Below are 22,698 nucleotides of genomic sequence, written 5' to 3'. Positions count from 1 at the left end.
CTTCGCCAGAAACTAACTAACTAGCTGCAGTTGGGGTTAACTGCTCTGGATCAGGTGAAAGTCCGGGCTGGGAACCTGGCTTTAGTCCTGGACCGGGATTGTCCCATTTTATTTTGCGGTGCCCGCCGTAATTTCGCCTCCAGCCAGCGCTTCGTGGCATATTTTTTGTTTTTCGGCGGAGGGACGTACGCGTAATTGGTGTTTGTGGTTAGTTTCGGGTGTGTCCGCAGCAAAGGGCAGATGCCACCTGGTGGCACAGTGGGTGTTGGCACTTTAATGTGGGCTTAGGGTGCTGCAAAGCTCTGATTTACTTTATAGCAATTTGGGTAGATATTCCTCTTGAGGGGGTTTTCTTTTGGCTTTTCTTACGGCAGAGGTGCTTATTACATGTTATTCTTAATTCGACTTCGTCGAATATTTCAAGCCAGTCTCCGTGTTTACGATTACGATGCAATCAATATAATTAAAACCATATTGTGCTCCCTCAGTCTTGTTCCTGAAATCCCTGCCTCTTTAGAGCATTTTTCAGTTGCCGCACAATCCATGTGTCTTGGAATTTTCGGACATTCCCAACCATCCGAGCTCACCTGACCATCGCAATGCCGTGCCAGACTTAACCCACATTAACCGGAGTCAAGTTGAAATCGAGAACACAATATCCTCGGAAAAACGCGCATGTCCGTCGGAATCCCTGACGCATGCAACATTTTTTGACAGCAATCAGATGTTTTGGAATGTTGGCGCCCAGACACACACACAGACACACAGACGCACGGGCAAACGCTCACACCGACGGAGAGAGCTTTGTTTTTGTTAACCTTGCCTAACGACGAATGGCGAAAACAAAACAAAAACGTGGAGAGGCAACAGCGAGAGTCGGAAAAGCGGGAGCGCGTTCAGAGAGCAGGAAAATCTTGGCTGCGCGTGCGCACACAATCCGCTGAATGGAAATGCCAGAGAGGCGAAAGCTTCTTTTTGGCCTGCCTTTCGGGGCGTCCAGGATTCCGAGTTTGGGGCCAACTCATTACGTTCGAACGTCAGTAGTTGAAACAAGGACGCGTTACGTGCAGAATAGCCAGCGCGCAGCCAGAGAAAATATAAATCGCACAAATCGCCCAGCGCGTTGCATTAAGCGGATAAAGCTAAAAAATAAATAGAAATACAGCAATAAAAATGCAGGAAAATTCAGCTGCTTAAGTGCTTTAGTGCTCTAGTGCCCGAGTGTTTTGTGCTTTTCCCCAAAGGAAAATTGTGCCGAATCAGCAGATAGTCGTTACGTATACGCAACGTGTGCGGAGTGTTGTTTTATTGATTGCCCAGCAGCAGAGCCACACTTAAACCACAACGAAAATGCTGATGAAACAGTGAAGATTTAAAGAGCAGCCTCCCTTCCGAGGCTCGAGCAGTGAAATGCGTGCAGCTGACAGTCAAGGTCGCCGACGCCTCATGTCACCCACAAAAACATAGGGATCTGCAGAAAAAAACAATTCTAATAAAAGCAAGCGAAGCATCTTTCAAGTCATCAGCAGCTCATCAACTAAGCGAACTTAAAGTAAGCAAAGTGCCAAGTCAGTCAAAAGTAAAAGAACAAAAATTTAAAATTCCTTTCCTGCCACAATTGCAAGGATGGGGCAAACTCGGCGTGGAAAGGAGCTAATCCCACCGAGAAATTCGCCCTCCTTAGTGTGTGGGCCGCAACTTATCTCCTCGGTTAGACACACATGGATACATTATGTACTCTATATAAGGCAGGATACACACAGGGGGAGCAAACCTTAGGGCGGCTCAAAGAAAAGTCTGCAGGCAGCCTCTTGTCGCTGGATTTGTACTTGTACTCCTTCCTATAGGACTTGGATAACTTGTGTATTGGTTATTTTCGTGTGCCCCGGCTGACACAGTTTTGGCTTTTGTCTATTACTTGCAGCCCGTGACTGCATTACAGGTAGCCGGCCAAACCAACTTTGAGACAGGTCAGGACACAGATTTGCGGGCTCGAGTGCTTGAGTAATGAAAATGTTTTGTTTTCGAGTCTGTGAGCATAGCGCTAAAAATGGGTAAACCTTTTAAACATGAAAGCTAAATACATGTACATAAATTGTTTATTATAAGCAGTTGAAAATTGATTTATAAGCAAAATCTTCTATATCTACACACGTAAAAAGTTTATTCGCGCTTCTGTAACCAAAAACTGAGAACATTTCATTTGCCTATGAGTTCGAGTACATTGCAACAGGATTTTGAGAATTGTGTTCTTCATAAAACGCTGAGCTGCCATTAAAAGGTATTTGAAAAGTTATGTTTTAAATGAGTTTCGAAACTTTCCTGCTCTCGAATCGCACTCGTCTCCAGTTGATTTCGCCTTTGAGATAGTTGATGACGACCCATTTGCGATATCTACATGCGCCCCTTTCCACTTTGTCATTCTACGCTTACCACAAAAAGGAGGCGAGCACCAACTCACATCAAGTGGAGGTTCCCGCCCACGTGGCGTATGAGTTATGCATTATGGCTTGCCGCTTCGAGACTTTCCCCAAATATATTTCCACCATCAGAGGCACTTTGTTTGCTCTACGCATTACGACAAATATTTGCCCATCGGACAACATATTCTTGTGTTGTCTTCTGGGCTGTTCTGCCGTATTTTACTCTGCTTTATTTTCTCTGTGTTTTTATACTTGTTTGTTACTTAGGCTTGTGGGCCGTGCGAGAACGGGGTCAGGCTAAAATCTAAGCCGTAAGCTCTACCCAAAACAGCTGATGTCAGCAGAAAATGTGTGCACGTAACGTGTTTTTTGTTTCGGATTCTCCAGAGAAATACACGGAAAAAACAATGCTTGGTATTTCAGTAGATATGGCACTCTAACTTTCATAACTGCATCTCCATAAATTGAACTTGCTAACAGAACTTGTTTTTGGCCAACAGCGAACAGGTACAAAGTGAAGTTGGCTATAAGGGGCTGATTGTAAGTGTTTCATAACAAGCGGAAAGTAAGTGTTTCAGAAAGTATTTTGCTTAGTTAGTTTACTCTGAGAAAGGAATGTTTGAGTTATTTTAACAGTGCAATTAAATTACTGCAGTTTATTGAAAATGCTGTATGTGGCAAATGTCGAATGCATCAAATTGAAAAAGATTTAAAAGTCATTATGATGTTATGTTAAGTGAAATTTAGCAAAGAAAGACGACAACTTAAATCGCTCTTATTGTTATTACCCAAAAATCTTTGATTTGTTGTAAATTAAATAAAATGGCAATTAGGCAAACAAATTAAATGGGTTCTGATAATTATGAAAATTGTTATTTTATGAAATTTCAACATAATTGCCTCTTAAAAAGGATGGAGCTCAGTTAGATTTCTTGCGAGTGTTAGGCAGACATTCAGGAAGGGGGGCGTGGGCATGGAGGTGGTTCCCCAACAGCCACTCGACCATGGCCGAGAGCGGTGTCAAAGACTTTTTGCGGACTTTGATTTATCTGCAGTGCAGCCCGCAGGCGACTGCTGCACCCACACCCACACTCACACACCCACATTCACACATTCACACTCACACTCATGGACCAGTTCTGAGTTCTGGCATAAATTAAGTGTTTATTTTGGCTTCAGTTGGGATATCGTTACATTTTATGCATGCCAAACTTCCTCGGCTGGTCATCATAAATTTATTCTGTGTAGCATGCTTTTAGGCGCTACTTGCAGTGCTCACTTGTGTGGGTGGGGAAGCGAGAGTGTGCCAAATCAGAAAAGGAAATGACCGGAACTGAGCAAAGTACTCCCTTCGATTTTATTTGACATAGTTTATTACTTTAATGCCGATATATAACTATTTACGAAACAGAGAGACATTCATTTTGGCATTTGAATCTCGAAGCAAGATTTATTGACTTATAGAAATATAAGTTACGGGTTTTGACCTGAATAATCAATTCACCTAGCTGACCAGTTATGAGAGACACATAAGCTTATACATATAATCGAGCCAGAGAAACTGTTTATTTTACCTATATATTATCTAAAATTCTGCTCGGACGATGAGGAGTTTACCAGGCAGCTCTGAAATGACTAATAAACACTTGTATTGCCACTTGGCCGCACACGCAAGATTCATGTTATTTATATAAGCCTCTTCCATTTTTAAAGCTAATGCCGTATGCACATTTCAATCTCGGACCGGGAAAAAGAGAAAGAGGTGAAAGGTGGCGGGAGAATAGGAAACTCTCGCTGATTTATGTGCTAGTTTTCCTGGCGATTTCTCGCTTTTTCTGCGCTTTCCATTTTCGCTTTTGCCCTCTCTAACTAGTTTTTGAGAGTTGTGCAGCAGCATTTTACTCCAATTAAATTTTCATGCCATATGAGCATTTCGCACAGCAACTGGGACAACAACAAGGACGAGAGCTCACACAACGAGACGCTATTTTCAATTTCCGCTGCACAGAAGTACAGAAGTACAGAAAGGAATGCGATTTTTAACACAATTTCACTTTGCCGGGCGAACAACAGGCTGCGAGTGTGCCACTGTGTGAGTACTTGGCATAGAAAACGTTGACGACTAAAAACAACAGGCCAGACCCCATCGAAGCCCCCAACCCCATAGCCCTACCCATAGCCACCCAACCCACCCACTGCCGACCAATTCCATCCGACTCAAAACCCGACGACCCGACACATCGACCCAGAAAACCCTTCGCCTCACTCACCGACTGACAGTTCAAGTCAAAATGCCCTTTTATTGAGATTTAAGCATTTTTGGGTCATTTCCGAATTGTGTTTGCGCAACAGAGATAGACGCTGGGGGAGCGAGAGGGCACGGCCGACGTTTAAATATTAAAAACCTTGTAACGAAACTACTAGGAAGCCCGGAAAATCAATAACCCACAGCGGCCAGAGTTGAAGGCTAAACGTGGCGCTACAGAAATAAAAAAACATCGGACGAGCCAGTGGAAAAAAAAACAAAAAAAAAAAAAACATTAAGCCAACAACCAAAATGGGCATTTTGCATGCATAGATACATGCGATCTGCGAAGGATGGCAGCACATGATGAAAAAGGATACACAGCTGCGAAAAAATAAAACAACGAAGGGGAATGAAAATGGAAAACTTTTTAAAACGCTTGTTTTATTGGCATTTAGCCTCAGCTTGTTTGAGAACACAATATAACACGATATTGTAATGTAAATAGTTGAGCCAACACTGTTTTTCCAACCGTGCTTTTCAGCTGTAAAGTAGTGATTTTCCCACAAGAGCACAAGCGATTCAATGGGCTTTTAAGTTTCAGTGGAATTTCACACGGAATAAATGCCGCTGGGGGAATTATGAAAACCAGCTTATCAATTTTTAAAAGGTTTTTTGTAATTAATGCCTGATTTAATGTCTCGAATGGCAGCACACATAACATCTATGGCAGATACTTACAAATGTCATATATAAAATACGATTTAATATTTTATATACGTTCCAAATTGTGTGAATACTCCACATTAGCCACAACTCCGCTACTAACATCAATCAAATTGAAGTATCAGGCATATGTGGCACACCGCTACCAAGCCAAATGCGGAACCGGGATCCATTTGCTGGTGGATATATCAAATGTAAATTACCATAATGTGACCGACATTTATTCGGGGCTTCCGTGAGCATCGTACTTTCACTTTGACTTTCAGCAGCGCGCAGCTATTTCAAATGGCCCCCATCTCGAGCGAAGTCTTCTCTGGGCCATTTTGGCTGCTCTTGGCCCTTTCGCGTGTGTGAGTTTAATATATCGCGCCTTGTAATGTACGTACTGCGGGTTGCGGGTTGCTGTTTGCTCTTTGCCTTGCATGCTGAAAATGGAGCTCGGAACTCTCGGCGTAAAAACAAATTACATGTGGGCTTAGACCCCGTTTTTCACCGCCCACCGCCCACCGCCCAACGCCCACCACCCCTTTTGGCCATTTTGCAGTCGCTTCAAGGCCACAACAGCGGTCAGGCCGTAGTCGGTCAAAGTTGGTCGCTGTTTGGGTTTGGCTCTGCAATTATATTGTACTGTGTTCCTTTTTTCGGTGGGGCCAACTCTCGCCTCTAATGAAAAATGTTCGCAGCAGAGCGGGTGCTTTTCATGTTTTCATAAATAATTAAATTTCTCGTTTTGCTTGGCCTTTGTGAGCGGCAGGAGCGGAATAAAAAATGGAATTGAAACGGGCCCAGGGTCGCCACTAATTAGGAGCGTGTTTCGCAGGACTCGGTTTCGCTCCCTGAACGGATGCATTAAATTTGCAGCGAAGGAGGAGAAAGTTCGGGGGTCTCCATTCAAGTGGCTTCTTGTCAAGTTGCTGTTGCCAATTATGCAAAGTTTTCGGAGCCAACTTGACGTGGCCAATTGCAAACTGAAGCACTTGGACTGGCTTTTCAACTGCTGCTGTATTTGTTTTCGATGGTGCGCCCAATGGTCATTTAGCAAGTTAGGATACAGTGCCGTAAATTGGTTCTCTAATAAATATTGTGATCAGCAATCATTTTTTACAAATGGGTTTTTCCATGATTTGGTACTTTTCGTGTATAAAATGGATCAATAGTTAAGTTGGAATGTCATGTTGCATAAATGCTGCTCTAATATAGGATAGAAAATTGGGATAGGATTAGGTTGAAAAACAATTAAAGGTCTTGATAGTTTTAACTTTATTATTATTTTAATAATTTATATCGAAACATTTCCAAAATATAACAACGTACAGATATGCATAAAAATATTCAAAAGCTTCGGAATAAAAGCAACACAAATCAAAATATTTAATAGCAAAATATAATTATTTATTTGGCTGCTATATGCAATTATTTTTGTAAATGCGTGTAGAGTGAATAAAAACTGTGTAGAATATTTTATTTTTAATCCTGTAACTTCATTGCGAAAGTCAGAGTTTAGCCATCCGAATGAATAGTCCACTGATGGAAGTGGTACCAATTTCGCCACTTGACATTTTTGTTTGCCAGAAAACTTCTCACATTGTCAGCTTTGCCACAATTACCCAAGGCAACTGAACAATCTGTAAGGGAATATACAAGTATAAAACTTTGTCCTGATTAAATCGATGACAACCTTTTCCGGCGAGCTCCGTTTTTCCTTTCGTGGATCGAGTCAGTTTCTTTTCTGTGTTTTGCCAGGCGAAATTGAACTGTGCCATTGGCAGGCCCAGGAGGGCTGTTGTTTGTTGTTGGTTGTTACACTGGCCCTGCTGCCACGCCCCCTTTATCCTTGGAGAGATGTAACTTCCACGGGGTCCTACGTGTCCGTTGCGCTCTGTTTGCGTGAGCCGCAGAAATGCAAGGACCTCTGCGTCTGCGGCTGCCTTTCTTTTATTTTTCGCTCACATGCCATTTCATTTTCCGGCTTTTCTATTTCACTTTATTTTTATTTTTGCCGCTGCCAAAGTTTATAAGTTTCGCAGCTGAAAATGCTGTGCCATCGGTTTTGGCCGCTGTCCCAAAAGTCAAGCATCAATTTGATCAACTCTTGGCGCCAGTCTTTAATATGTTTTCAATTTATTCCCTCTTCCCTTGAAATTGGAGTCTTCAGTTTTCTCATATTTCGGGAAAACCTCAGCCAGTTTATTGTTTTTCTGGCTCAGAGCTTGTTACACGCCATTTAGTTTTACTCTGCATATGGAAAAGAAAGCGGAAAATGTTTGCCGAGAAAATATTTCAGCTGCGCTTACAAATTTTCATTCGGATTGCAATACTTTCTTGCACATGACAAGAAGTTTGCTGTGCGTTCGCAGACAAAGTTAGTTTGGAAACGGTTTTCCTGGTCACAGCAATTGCTTTTTGTGTCTCGTCTTGTTTTCATTGCCGAGCAGCTAATTTGAAAGTTTTCCCAGAAATAAGAAATCAAAAGATTGATGCCGGACAAATTGCAAAAGTCACATAAATTTCATTAAATCCGATACGGAATGCATCGATAACTGCATCGCAGGCTAAATACTATTTCGTTAAAGTGAATTCCCATTTAATTTGGAAAATCATTTTTCCGCTGCCATACTCGTACATTTCGGTTTGGCCCTGTTCGATGAAAAATTCCGGCCACCGAACGGAATTGTTATCTATCGGCCTTGGCTGTCAAAAAAATGCCATCAATTAATTTTAAAAGTGTAATTATGATTGATAAAAACTACATATAAGCCCGCTTATATGTAAGCAAACAGTAAAAGAATTGAATGCAAAATGCTTGGAACGCCACAGCAAATTTGAAACTGTTTTTGCCTACTTTTTGTTAGCTGTAATTTGATTTGCATAAAAACCAAATAAATTGCCAAGATAAAACTCCACAAAGCTGTGACAGCAAGTGCTCAGACAGACGAAAAAAGAGATACGTGACACTCGGTTGCTGGCCACAGAAAATCAAGTGCCAATAAATACCAAAAATTGTACAATAAACACGCGCAGGGCCAAAAGTGCAGGCCGTGTTGGAATCTGAAACTAGTGGGTATTGGACCTCAAACTGGTTCATAAACAAGTGATTGAAAGAGGCATAGGACCATATATACATCTATTTGTGTTTGCATATCCGAAGGCAATTTGTGAAATATTTTATTGGAATTGATTTCGGTTGGCCAAGACTTTAGAGCTAAATAATGGAGGAACTACTATTTGAGTGATGAATATTTGGGCAGCTATCCAGTTTGTTGATAAACATCTACTTTGTTGTAAGCTAAAAGCATTACTTTATCCGGTATTGCAAACATGGAACCAAACATGCATTTCAATGTCAATATTATTCGTTGAATTACAAACCAAGTGTTCTCCAGAATATTAAAGGCCTAGTTAACGAATGCATCATTTTTTGTATTTACCAATAACAAATGCATTCAAATTATCAATAAATACCGCAACCAAATACCCTCACCCAATTACGAGCTCTTCTCCTTTCACTTTCTCCGGCTGCCACTCGATGGTGGGAAATTTCATTTTCTAACAGGCGCCAATATTGCTTTGATTGAACGCTCCCCAAAAACTAGGCCACAGAATTCTGCAAAAAAAGACGAAGACAAAAATTGAGGAATTGAGGCCGTGCCGTTCGCTCCTTTCCGCGCTTTCCCTCCATTTCCCACGATTTTCCAGCGCTTTCTCCGCATTTTCCCCCTTCTGCGCAGCTTGTCAAGTGGCTTCTTCACAGCTCACTGTTCTGAGCAATGTGGGCTAAGTTGAGCTCTGCTTCTCGTCTATTGATTGCATTAAAGGCGGGATGCTCGGAAGACCAACTAAATATTACGTATACGTACATTAAAATTCAATTTACGTCCGTTCGATTCCGCTGCTGCCGTTTGACAGCTCGAACTTTAATTAAAGCCAAGAGCGACAGGGTGATAAGGGTCATTGATTACGAAACATGGCCCCGAATTTGGCCAGCACGTGTGCCAGTCCCTATAAATGGAATGAAAAACCGCCGAAATCGACAAAAACACTGCATCAAAGGACGTAATCAAACATCAACAGCGAGGAAAGTAAATGTCTCTAATGTAATTTATTGTTCAAGGTGTCGCCGCAAATGGAAACGACGCCTTTCGCTTCAGTTGGGTTAATTAAAGAAATATAAATAAATTTATGGTCTGTGCACTAAAACAAAAGAAGGCGCTTTTCGGTTCCAAACTATTAATGCGATCAATCGGTAAATACTCTGTTGTTGGGAATATACTAAAATGATTGAGATTTCTTTTAACTTATATGTTATATTATTTATATATTCAACACAACATGCTTTGTTTAGAAGGAAGTCCAGCACTTTCCCCCATGAATCCATTTCTTTGAGTGGTTCTAGATGAAGAGTCTCGGCGTGTTCTGGTGCAAGATATTGCCAAAATATTTGACTAATTAAGCCATTCAGCGCGGGTCGCTCTGCGAGGCGACTTCGTGGTTGTCTGACATTCTGGCCGTAATGTTCTGGTGACACGCAAACACGTAGACAATCGACGCCATCACAGGCACTGACAGTGGGGATTCCCCTTTGGGACAGAGACAGAATAATTTGGGCATATTTGAAAGTTTTGTCGCAGCACTCCGAAGGCTGTTACTGCTACTGCCATTATTATAGTTATTTGTCGGCATTAGTGCAGTTGAAAGTGGCGCTGACTAAACAAATTAGCACATTTTCGTGTTGTTATAGAATGCTTTGCTAGTTTCTGCTCGGCCCTGCCGGTTTCCCTTGCAGGTGACAGCCAGGTGAAGTGTCCTAATGAAGGTAGGCGGGAAATGGCTCCAAATGGGCGGTGGCTATTAGTTGGTTGGGTGGATTTTCAGATTTCGGGTTTTGGGGCGCATAATGAGGAGCGTTTCACAAGTGTGGGCTGAATATCTGTGCAAATGGGGCCAGAACTATCCCCACTGGGGTTGCAATAGCTTTATTCTCAGCTTATTTCCGAAAAATTACTAAATAAGTGGGCACAATGAGTTCCTGTTACGTGTTAGTGCTCGAAATGGGGTTGGCTGGGATATGTATACCAATGCTCCTCTTGTTTAATCAACTATATATCCACGAAATCAGTAACAAATGGGGATACCCAGACTCCGCTCCAAACTGAATTTAGGTACATTGTATAGGTTTTCTTGTTTTTAAAGGAAAGTACAGGAAATCATGGTATGCATGGTGCAGATATTATTTAGCTAGTTAGTTATTTATCTATCATCAATCATTGCAGTAAAAGTATAGCAGTCGAAACTATATTAACGCTTAACAGATTTTACTGGCATAAAGGTCATACTTTTGTAATACATTTTCGTACACCCAACATTTTGGGTATCCGCCCATCGTAGAAATAAGATAAATTATTTATTTGGCCAGAATTGCTGTGCCCTACATTAAGAACTCGGATTTGTAATTAAATACAGCTGCGGAAAGGAATGAATCAAATAATTGTGCCTCCTTTCACGGATGAAACTAGAAAAAAACGGCTCTAAAAATGTAATCAACTGAAATTTCAATCAGCCATTAAATTAAAACAATTTCCCCAGCTAGTTATGCACATTTTACAGTCGCTGTTTTATGGCAGACACATTCCCCAGATTCCCCCAGTTTTTCCCACCTGTTTACATTCTTTCAGTACGCCACCTCTGCCACCTTTCCCTTCTCGGCCACGACTACCTATGCTTTTAATTAAAGCCACAAAAATGCAGCACACGGGAGAAAAACCAGAAGAGAGACACGTTTTACTGCAACCAATTAAACCATAACGAATACATTATAATTTTATTTTTATTTTAATATTTATGTGTTTTCGCTATGCGCCCCAAGTGAGCAACTGACTATGTGTGTGTCATAAAACGGCGCCCAATTACTTAAAACTAACGTAAACTCCCCCACCAGTGTCCCCAGGTCCCCGAAGACGAGGAGCTTTTCCTCCGCAAATATAAATATCACACCTTTTCAGCCGCCCACATATCTGTTTTAAAATGGATGTATACGAGTATATCCTAGTTTTCCTCCAAGACAATGAAAGCAACTACAACTACAACCACAGCCTTGCTCTTCCTGGCTGCGTGTAGTGCAGTGTATTCCGAGTAATCAAAAATGCAAATGGAGCCCATGAATTTCGAATTAGTTTTTAGCCTGCCAGGACACGGAGGGCGGCAGGGGGCGGCAGGGGGCGGGAGTGTTTAGGCCACGCGGATTTTAGGCTAACGAACACACGTACTCGACTCCGGCCGTATCTCTAGTCTCCCCACAGCTGTACGTGTAACAAATTTGTATCAGTTAGGCCGTGGCCAGGAGGACTGGAGTATTGGGGAACTGGATCGGTCCCCGGCAGCGTTTACCTGGTTTACCTGGTTTACCCATGCCAGCACATCCAAATCCACGGAGCCAAAAAAGGCACAAGTACGCGAAAATAGTTATCGGCAGTGCGCGTGAGGCAACAGTTGAAATCAGAGGCACGGTTGTGTGAGGCCAATTAGGTGCTGCGTATTTGTACCGCCCGAAAGCAAAACACTGAAAAAATGAATACTCAATCTGTTGGGTATTCGGCAGCGAGCCACATTTGACATGTTAGCCAAAACAAGCGTTGTTAGTACTTTACATTTTGCTTTGTAGCAGAACCTATGCTATTATTTAAAGTATATTGATGGATATCAAAAATCTATTGATAATCTTAGCCGAACTAAGGCATTAAAAGTGCTGATTTTGTTTTTAGAAATAAAATATCCTAGGATATCTTTGAAAAATCAACAAATTACCTCGCAGTTAATGTATTCCGGAGCTCTCCGGGTGAAGCATACACTTTCACGATGCCACCTCTGCAGAGCTCTGCGATCCAGGACGCGGCTTAACGCGAAGTGAGGCCTGTGATTTGTGGCCGCTGTTGGTTTTTGACTCGGGATGATCCTTGCCAGGGCCTCCACCCAGCTCCATTTTGGCCCAATGTACGTGACGCGCATTTCCGCAAGTCCGCCTATCAAATATAAAGTGCCAGCAATTTATATTTCAACGTAGCGGAAGGCGGTGGGCTGAGGGCGGAGGGCGGTGGGCGGTGGCGGAATTCTGGCAGTCAAAGCCAAGCAAATCAATGTAAATATTTTTAAGGAAACGCCACTGCAAAGGGGGGAAGCCGAGAGGTTAAAGCGATTGTGGACTGGAAAATGCAGGCCGAGTCAAGAACTGCATTTGTCGGCTTTCGCAAACGCTCCTCTTATTTTTCCTTTCCGATTTTCCTTTTTTCGGTTGGTTTCTGCTGCCCCCCAGCCCACGCCCACTACCAGTGGCATTTTCAATTTTACTTTATATGCAAATTTGGCATTTTGTAGCAACTGCTGCCATTGATAGCTCTCAGTTTCCCTCTTCCAGTCCGGTCTCCGCTATATTTTTCAGTTTGATTCCGTAACGTAGCCCATTCGGAGCCGGGTCTTTAAGCCAGCTTTACTTGGGGCAGCCATTGCATTTGGACTTCTATAAATTTTTCATTTTCCATTTAGTTGCAATGGCACGCCACAAAATAAAGCAAACGTTTGTTTCCAACACAAACTAAATCCCCAAACATTCTTGCAATTTTTTAAGGCTGTTTTTCGTCAATTTGCAATGCTGCCGTATATTTTTGTGTGGTGTGGTCTCGGAATTTGAAACTTAGCAATCACACAAATTGTGGGTATTTTGTATAAGTAAAATATCCTTAAATTGCGTACTTAAGCTTTTGGTTTATCTTTAAATCATCCAGCAGCTATTAAACGTTTGAATTAAATGGCACTCAATTAGTTTAGTGAGATTTGAAGTTATTCTTTGTTGTAGACTTTAATAGTGAAATGAATATAATATAACAAATTTGTGACAGTTTTGGGCGGTTTTTGGGAGCTAAAGTGGGCGTGGCCAATAGTTCCATTAGTTACCATTTATTATTACCATTATTACCATTTAGTAGTTCCCATTTATAGTTCCTGGGATCTCGAGGTTCATACGAACGGACAGACCATGTCCAGATCGACTCAGCTAGTGATCCTGATCAGCAACTGTTACATACTTCCCAACGAGTCTAGTATACCCTTTTACTCTACGAGTAACGAGTATTATATGGAATATTTATTTTGATTTTTATCCAGTGGTGCACCTCGAATTCATTTGGAAGGATTTTAGTCTGGGTGTGTCTGAATTGAAGTAGTAATCAAGGCAGGAGCCGTTGTTGCGTAAATACGCCATAAATATACCCTAAAACTGTGCCACTCAGGCACGTAGTATTCATTCATACACCATCTAAAAGCCGCACTTTCCCATCAACTGCCATTAATCTCGGGTACTCTCCAAAGTCGCCACACATAAATGGGGACCTCAGCACCCCTGGATCCGCTTGGATCCCCCTGGCCACACACTAATGGCACTCCGATGCTGCTAACAAAGTCTAAAAATCCGGCCAAAAACTGTTTGCCATCGCTCGACTCTGTCGCCGCCGCAGGCGATGGGCAAAAGTGTCAAAGTGCTAAAGTATGTTCAAAGATTCATAAGATTAAATGCAAAAGCCTATCTCCTCCTCCTAGCACGAAGGTATGTATCTCTGATCGTCCTTGCGGTATCCGGTAGACAGCCGAATTCTGCCAATAATGGGTAAGCCGTGTGCCAGGACTCTTTAGGCAGAAAAGAATAAAATGTCTGGATACTAGCAACAAATTCAAAGCTATTTAGCATTTAACCGGATTTTGTAAATAAATTTAAATTTGCTTAGCGTGTGAAAAACTGCAATACAGTTGAAACAGCTAGAAGGCATTCACCCATTATTTGACTTAAACGCATTCCAGACAGGGCGTATACTCAATGTGTGTAAGGCCAAGCCGAAGGAACCTAATATGTCCTGTTCGAAGGAAGCACGAAAGGAAAAGAAAAGCCAAGTCTGGTCCAGGCGCCGAAGGCTACCGACGTCGTCTGGACAGTCCTGGAACTCACCTCGAGGTTTTCATTGCAGTGCACTGCCTGTATTAGCTTTTACACGAAAGTTCATTGCCCTGCGGCTTTTCATTTTCTCCGTTTAAGAAATGATATGCAGAGATGGCGTGAATTTCAATTTTCGCCGGCCTTTTCCGCTTTTCTTGCGCTGTGTGGAATGCCGCGGCGTAGTGAGCGCGAAAAATTTAAATTGAAAATGCAAAATGCTCATATGCAATTTGTTTGGAAGAAAAGCTGGGGGGGCTTTGGCTCTTTTTACAGTTTGCCGGGCATAAAAATCCACGACGGTCTACATTGTTGTCAGTTTGTAGTTTTGGCTACAATCGTTTGCTTTACGACCACACCCACCCACACACACACACACACACGCACATACACACACACACAAGCTCATGCAGGCAGGACAAGAGCATTTGGCATTTTATGCGAAATGTTTCCCCGGCGAAGGAGCCGTCGGGATTCGGCATTATAGTTGTATGAGATCCCGGCCCTCCTTTTGATACCAATTCCAACTTCGGCTGCGAATTCCCGCCATTCCACTCTTTCGCCTGGCTTTAAAATTAAGTTTACATTTTTAATGGGCAAAAGTCCCTGCCCTTTGGCTTTGCAACTGCGTCAGTTTTATGTTTGCCAACTTTAATGGTCATGACTTTCGGTACTCTGCTCGCAAGTTGATAGTCAGCATGAGCAATAGTGGAAAAAGACATACTGAACAGGAGTATGTGGCAAATAAGTCATATCATATGGCAAATGATGGCAGCGTAAAGTACGTCACTTGGATAAGGACTCCGCAAGGGATTTTGATTAAGTTCAGGGATGTGGAACAGGATGTTGGAGTAGCTGCCGGGAAGTGGACAATTTCTGCGTTGTAATCCGTTTCTTGCATCACAATTTCGAGCATAAACTGTAATTTAGTCAATTCATTCTGACATATTTGAATTTTTATGGATTCATTAACTGCGTTGTTGCACTTTTATGTTTCATATCCATATATCTCACACCCATTGCAATTGCTTTCTTGCATTCATGTTCAGTAATTTCCTTTAAGACTTCTATTTTTTAATGGGGCATGCAACCCACTTTGATCCTTGGAAGTAATTCCTTTATAACTATCTAGAAGGATTGTTGATCAAAGCAATCATTCCTCAGGCTTCGACTGCATAAGTCGATGCTGAAGAATCTTCTTTTTGATTAATTGGCTTAGCTGAAGCCCAATTATATGCTACTCATACGCCGCGTTGCCAGCGGCGACATTTGTCAGGGCGTGTAATCAAAGTCCGTACTTCTCTAGCCCCCCTCGCATACCAAAACTCAATGGAGTCGCGTTGGCCAAATCACGTTGCAATTGCCACAGAGCGCAAACGAGAGGAGAAACGAGACTCATTAGAGCGAAGCGTGATGCGTGACACCAACTTTAAATTGTGCAAAGACAGGCGACAGGACCTCTGTCCTTTCCCCGCGTCCTCGACTCCTTCGCCGGCCGCCGACCACTCCCATTTCCATCACATTGCAGCGTAATCTTGGCCATTACTCAAAAAGTAGCTTCTCACGTAGACTGCGAGTGAAAGCAGAGCGGAAAAAATGGCAGCCATCGCTACACCTGAGAAAATTTTCGATTTTCAATTCACTTGGCCCGCAAATTGGTGTTGCTTGAATATTAGGATATTATTTAATAGTTAATGCTGCGTGTGCTGAAGTCCTTTCTCCAACCATCAAAATAAATATTGTTCATCAAATATATTCAATCAAATGAGCCAATGGACCTCTTTTTAGTCGCTATCTGACCAAGAAAGTGTACTGAAAACTAATCAGATTTAAATAAATTGCTTAGTAGTTACTGGACATATTTACGGGTTTTGCAGACTGCATTGCATATGCCAAATTTACTTCAGACCTCGGCTGGCTGCGCTCCACTTTCTGATGGTGTAGATGGCGCTCTGCGGGTGACACTCGTAGTCTGTTTGTGTTTGTGTTGCCGTTTTGCCGGTGGCGCCTCCCCTGCTCTTTGCGCACCCACGCGGCGCCACGCCCCTCGGCCTTACGCCTCTGTCATTGCCACAGACGCGTGGATGCCGCCTTTGAAATCGGGATCCTCTGGAAGTCCCTGTCCCCCGTGCTCCTCTAATGGCTTTGTTATGCTAATTTCCCGACGCCTGCTGGCCATTGGAGTCGCCTTGTGTCCCTCGGCCCAGCCGGCTTTGATCCTGTTTCTTATTAATTTAATTATAAATATTATTCTTTTTTACGTTTCCTGCTTTTTGTTGGTCTTGTTGGTGGCAACTGCTGAATAACAGGAAATGGAGAACATTCAAATGTAAATATTTGCACAGTGATTTGTAGTGATTTTTTGGGACAAAGATTTTTAATTTCAGTTAAATGTGCTCTGGGAAGCGGAAAAGGGCAATATTAGTGCATAATTAGTACATATTAGTTTAGTATGCACTAATTCAATATTATTGTGCTAACCACCCGGTATAATTATAATCATGCTGGTCAGCGGTATACAGATTTCACAACTTTTTCACCAAATGCCAATGGAAAAAAAAGGACAAAATATGAAAGCCAAGCAAGCACTTCATTGTATACCAAACTATTGATATCCGATACCCATTTTCTGTGCTCTACGGCACTCACTTTTCTGACCCAGATGCGTTTATTTACTGATGTAAGACCGAAGAACATAGTTATTATGGACTTACCATTCGTCCTCACTTTCTTGCAGAAAAAGTGAAACTCTGTCATTTGGTGAAAGGGACTTAGCTGAAAAGCCTTCATAAGCGTCGCATAAATTCTTTGTCAATTGTGGCAAATTCTTAGCCATCAAGTTGGCCAACCGTCCTGTAGTTTTGTCCTTTTCAGTTTCATCCCGTTCTTCTCTATTTCTTCCTTTCTAATTGTGCCATGTGTGTCCAGGCTTCCAAGCCTTCAAGTTGTAACTAGAATTTGATTGTGCCGAGAAATGCGAGTGCATTGATTGGATTAGCTCGAGAAAAGCTGACTGCATGTGGCCATAAATGAAATGGAAGACCTTTAAGCCAGGAAAAGCTGCAGATGCAGATGGCCAACAGTGGCATTGGTAAAATTGGGAAATCTTTTTACTTGTGGCCTTCGGAAAGTGAAAGGATAGGAGACTGGATAAATGGGTATATTCCCAATTTACTTCACCAGCCAAGCAAATTAAATTGAAAACAGAGAGAAATCATAATGCGCAAACTACATAAGTAGCAAACCATTTAGAATATTGTTACGAGAATATCGATTTATTTTAAATGTTTTATAAGATCAAAGGCCACATATCTAGCACACACATTTATTTTGTACTATGTATATTTTTTTTCTTTAGAATACTAGTTGATATTATTAATTTATAAAGACCCCCATTAGCCAACTTAATGGCTTTAGTACGTTGAGTATTAAACTATGTATTATGCACATTTTTTAATGTTTTTTCAATGTTGTTGGTGTTATTGTGCCTTGTATTTATTCAAGTATTATTCTGGAACTCTTTTTTCGGTGTCTTTTCCTTGGAGCTTCTTCCATTGTTGCTTTCCTCCGGGCTCCTTTGGCCTGCTTTTTGGTCCTGTTTGCAGGCATGTGGCTAAGGAATGGCTTACAAGCCGCTTCCCTGTTTTTTCCTGGCCATCCTTTTGGCCTCAGGGGCGACGGTGCTGCATCCGATTATCTTACGACTTTCCTTCGTCTCCTTCCTTATATCTGATTATTATCCTTCTAGCTCGGGAACTGCCTCATTCACGACGTACAGCTGCTTGTAAATGCATTCTTAAGCTCAATCAAACAGGACGTTGGGCGAATATGCATTGAATTAAGTGGGCGAAATTCGTATTTTTGCGGCTCCTGGGCTGAAGCGGCAGCAGAGTCTTATAATTAAAACACTCTGAGCCCGGAATCCCTTATGTCCATAGGTGCATTCCTCTGCAGAATTTAAATGTCCCTTCACCCGAGTGCTTGCGTGTGTGCGCTCGACGTTCAAGTGAAACTTTAGACATAAAAGCCAGACCGGTCGGAATTCTTTTTCTGTGTCCACCCTTCCGGGCCGCATTGTTGTTACTGGCTAAAGCCGTGCAGACATTTGGACCTAACTACTTGAAGTTTTATGCCCCGTTTCCTTACTTATTTTTCCCTTTTTTCCTGGGAGGAAACTCATGGGAGGACTTTATGGCGCATACGTGTGGGTTCCTTTGGGCGCATATTGAAAACCCAGCATTGTTATGACTTTGAAACAAGCTGAGGGCGAAAGCACATTTTCTTCTTAGCCCTCAACCTAATGGCAGGTGCCAGGAAAATAAGAGGCTGCAAAAAGCGAGCGTGAATAAAACTGTTATCGGTCTGCGTGCTCAAAAGCGCACTTGATTGCTCAAATCCTTTGTGTATCCCCTTCTAAGCCTTTTGTTTTCCATTATGCGCCGGAAGTGTTGTAAACACTTCAGCGCAGGACACCACCAAAGCCAAAGCCACACCAACAATAACAGTACCCCGGGAGCAACTAAAAGGGAAGGAAAGTCCAAGTCCAAGACGACGTCTCAAGCGGCACTTCTTCCGAGGAAAAAGCGAAATAAACTTTCTACTGAGTCAAATGTTCAAGCCACGTTTGCATGACGAAAAATTTTAAACTGTTTTGGGGGACAGAAAATATTTAGAGGAAACAAAGTTATACGGCTTCCTTTGCACACCCCTGCAATTATGCAGACATTTGCCACCACTTAAAATGTATATATTTTTGATGAGTATTAACATTCGATTCCCAGCAAACTAGGGCCCTCTGCATGAAACTTTGCCAAAACTATTCTGTTAATTGTAGGTAGTATGTATAAACTATAAATTTTAGCTGTCATATGAATAATTTAAGTAAATGTTAAATCGAAATCGCACTAGCTGAACTAGCTGAGTAACGGGTATCTGATAGTCGAGGAACGCTCTCTCTTGTTTCTGTGCTGAAAGCTTGCAAGGCTTCTGAATAGCGCCATTGAATTGCTCAGCTTTATTACAATTACAAATATTATATTAAATGCCATGTTTACATCATTAGGTTACTAGCCTGCAAGTTACCTTTTTTGGTCAGTCGTAGTCGATTGATTCCTTTTTGAAGACATCTATGGTGGCCTTTCGGTGGTTGGCCGTGAGCAGGTACAGTTTCTTCAGCATGTTATCCGCCTCACCCGTGGTCATGGCAAACACCTGGATCATTCCCGTCTCGTGAACACGAGCTGCCACCCCGGGAATCGCCTTGTCCACGTAGTAGACATATTTCATATGCGACTCTGGAGAGAGCACGCTTGACGCAGTGAACTCCGGCAAGGAGATGCCCCATGGAAAGTGGGCGCAGGAAATGAGACGCAGGTGTAGCAGCTTGTTTGAGGGTTCGGCCTTAAAGTTCGCCTTCGCCAAGGTTCTAAGCATCAGATCCCTTTGGGTTTCGGCCAGCATCGCATGGCCTCTTCCATTTATTATCAACACGCTGCCATTGGACCAAATCCAGGCTATCTGTGTGGCCTCATACCGCATTTGGATCACATCGATGTCGGTATTGTAAACGGCGTTTCTTAGGTTCCTAGCCGTATTTTGAAGATTCAAATTCATGTTCATGCTCAGTGTGCAATACATTTTGCAAAAATTCATCTCGACACGCAAGCGCAATTCCTCGACCTTGGGCCTGTTGGGACGCCTTAGGATTCTAATCCTCTGGAGGCACTGGTCCAGGTGAACCGGCAGAGGCGGAAGCATAAGACATCTCCTCAAATTCTCCACCGACTTTGATCCAAACTGCTGGTTCCACTTCGAGCGGAGTCTCTTAGCTTGGGGATCCCTGAACTCTGTCATGTTTTGGTCAATGATGTACTCGAAGTCCTCGAGGCGAACTGTGAAGCTGTTCTGCCATCCAGTCTCCGTTGAGACTTTTCTGTTGCTTTCACCCAGGACTCGGGGTTTCATTTGCTCCTTGCTGATCTCGGTCTCGAAGTCAATGCCCTCTGGTTCTCCAGATGCTGGTTTGCTGGAGCTGTCCTCATAGATGAGAAGTTGCAGTTGCTGGGATATGGTTTCACTGCATTGCTGTAGCCAACTCTGGATGGCTTCCTCATCCTCTGGCCTCGGGGTTAATGGCTTAATGTCTTTGACCTCGAGGATAACTGGCTTTTCTGGTTTTTCCACAATACCTTGATTTGCTTTTTCTGGTTCCTTTTCTGATACAGTTTCTATGGAAACCTTCTCTTTGGGCACAGGTTTCCACAACTCAGGCTCAACAAAATCCGATTTCTGCGGCATTTCGAACACCCTTGGAGAAAACTTTTTCCAAACATCCTTTTCCTGGGAGATAAGATCCTTGGGCTTTAGTAGCTCGAACAGAAGATCCCGATTCTTCTCATGGTCTCTGGCCAGGCTCAATAACATATTGAACTCTTCTATGTCACTATGGGGTTCGTTGAGCCCCTCCGATTTTATCCACTCCTTGATGGCCCGCTCCTCTTCGATTCCAACAGGAAGGCTAGCAAAGGCGACATCTTCATTGTCCAGAATCCGAGGCCGAGGAGTCTGGGGGTCATTTTCGACCTTACTTTTTGAATCGGATTCCTCTACATCATTATGGAGCCCGTTGAGCCCCTCCGATTCTAACCACTGATCCAAGGCCCGCTGCTCTTCTTCATCGATCTTCCTCTCAAAGCCAGTTTCGAAAATATTTTTCGGAGGAAACCCATCGGACTTTTGAGATTCCGTTATAGTTGGAGGCGAAGTTGTGGATGCCTCCGAATTCGTCATGCAGCACAAAGGCCACTCAGCTTCCGAGGGCTGTATAACGCCCATCTTCACATCCATATAACTCTTCCAAATATCCTCCGACGACGGCAGACCTGTATCATAATCATCCACCAAGCTCCTGGGGATGGGTGTTATGGGTCGAAAACTGCGGTCAAACATCCAATCTGATGCCATTTGCGGTGGAAGTTCTAGTTCGACGATGGGTTTTGGAACAGTTTTGCGCTCATTAGGAGATGTTTTTGCCTCGTTGGCCAATCGACAGGTCTTGGCAATCCTTGATGAATTTGGAGCTGGCATTGGTCTGTCCTCGGGGAGTATGTTCATGGGATCAGCATTCTCCTCGACTCCAAAGTCCAGAACGACATTCTCAATGCGGAACTTGGTGGGTAGTGGCCTTGGGTGTTTCATTTTCGGTTCGAAAAGCGATGAATACGAAGTTATATTTGTATTAAATATGACTATTGTCTTACAGTCGTTCTTACCTGGAAAACGAGTTATGCATATCATAATCCGGGAAGCCATATTGATTGTACTTGGCTTTTTTGCTCTTTTTCTGCGGTTTGTTTACCGCATCCTCGCTGGCCCCATTAAAAAACCCTTGGCCATCATCTGAATCTAATAACGAATAACGAGGCATTTTGTTAGAAAGTAATCGTATGAAATTTTCAGATGCCAAATTTCTCATTGCACTCTACAACTCTATAGGTGGCAACCTTAAATTATTTCTTTGCAACATATTATATATTATCGGAAACAATACAATTTTTTATAAGCGTTAAAAAAAACCCCTAAAACCTAGCTTAATCCGAAATTTGGTGTTCAATTTAAATTATTTCGTTCTTTTTCTTATTTAAATGCGGCTTTTATATAATTCTTCTTTTACCCTGCCAGAGGATATATGGATTTTAAACAGAAGGTTGCAACACACTGAAAGTGAAATTTGCGAACAAATACTGTATACATATTTGGATCAGTATAAAGATTTGGACTCACTTTTGTACTCTTGGTATTATATAAGTGGGATCGGCATGAATGTAACTCTAGGGTAGCAGAAATATACACGAAAAAGAAATGAGAAAAAATGGTGTCGTTCTGAAAAATTAAATTAAATTAAATTAAAAAGAGCGATAGAACAGAGAGTGAATGTATTAAGCAACAAGAAGCGTGTACTTGCAGATTTGACGACGTTTTTGTAAATATAACGCCAGAAGACGGTACACGGAAATAAAGCATAATAATGTGCCATGACAATCCAGCGTCTGCGAAAGGGGGGTTCTGGGGGAAAAGCGACGCGTGCCAAACGGGAAAACACTCATAACGCTTCGCTCTCCATTTTCCCGGGCCCCTTTTTGAGTCGGACCCTCGTGGCTTCCTCCTGTCAATATGTTTCCCGCTCGACTTGTGCTATAATTGTGCCTTCCCTCTGCGGAACGCCAGCCATCTACAAACTCGTGTGAGTGTGTGAGTCGGCGGGGCCAAGGAGTGGAGGACATGCCCACCAGGACACTTTCAGTTACTTAGCCCAAGAAACTGGGGAGCGT

At 42.6% G+C, this 22,698-nt stretch overlaps 2 protein-coding genes across 2 annotated transcripts in view; one reads left to right on the top strand and one right to left on the bottom strand.

The window, feature by feature from the left end:
- The first annotated feature begins 1,012 nt into the window (after positions 1 to 1,012).
- LOC6545512 overlaps positions 1,013 to 22,698 on the top strand; it is a 66,830-nt gene continuing 45,144 nt past the window's right edge. The window contains exon 1 of the mRNA XM_001973290.3: positions 1,013 to 1,552. The gene's annotated coding sequence lies outside the window, so the exon portion shown is untranslated. The remainder of the gene's footprint in view (positions 1,553 to 22,698) is intronic.
- Positions 19,460 to 21,565, bottom strand: LOC6545513. The gene has a single exon (XM_026976386.1). It carries the CDS (start codon positions 21,563 to 21,565, stop codon positions 19,460 to 19,462), a length of 2,106 nt encoding a protein of 701 aa, XP_026832187.1.

The sequence above is a fragment of the Drosophila erecta genome, unplaced genomic scaffold (assembly GCF_003286155.1).
Source record: "Drosophila erecta strain 14021-0224.00,06,07 unplaced genomic scaffold, DereRS2 tig00000021-arrow-pilon, whole genome shotgun sequence".
Taxonomy (NCBI): domain Eukaryota; kingdom Metazoa; phylum Arthropoda; class Insecta; order Diptera; family Drosophilidae; genus Drosophila; species Drosophila erecta.
The sequence above is the reverse complement of the archived record's forward strand: the minus strand, read 5'-3'. Positions and strand labels throughout refer to the sequence as shown.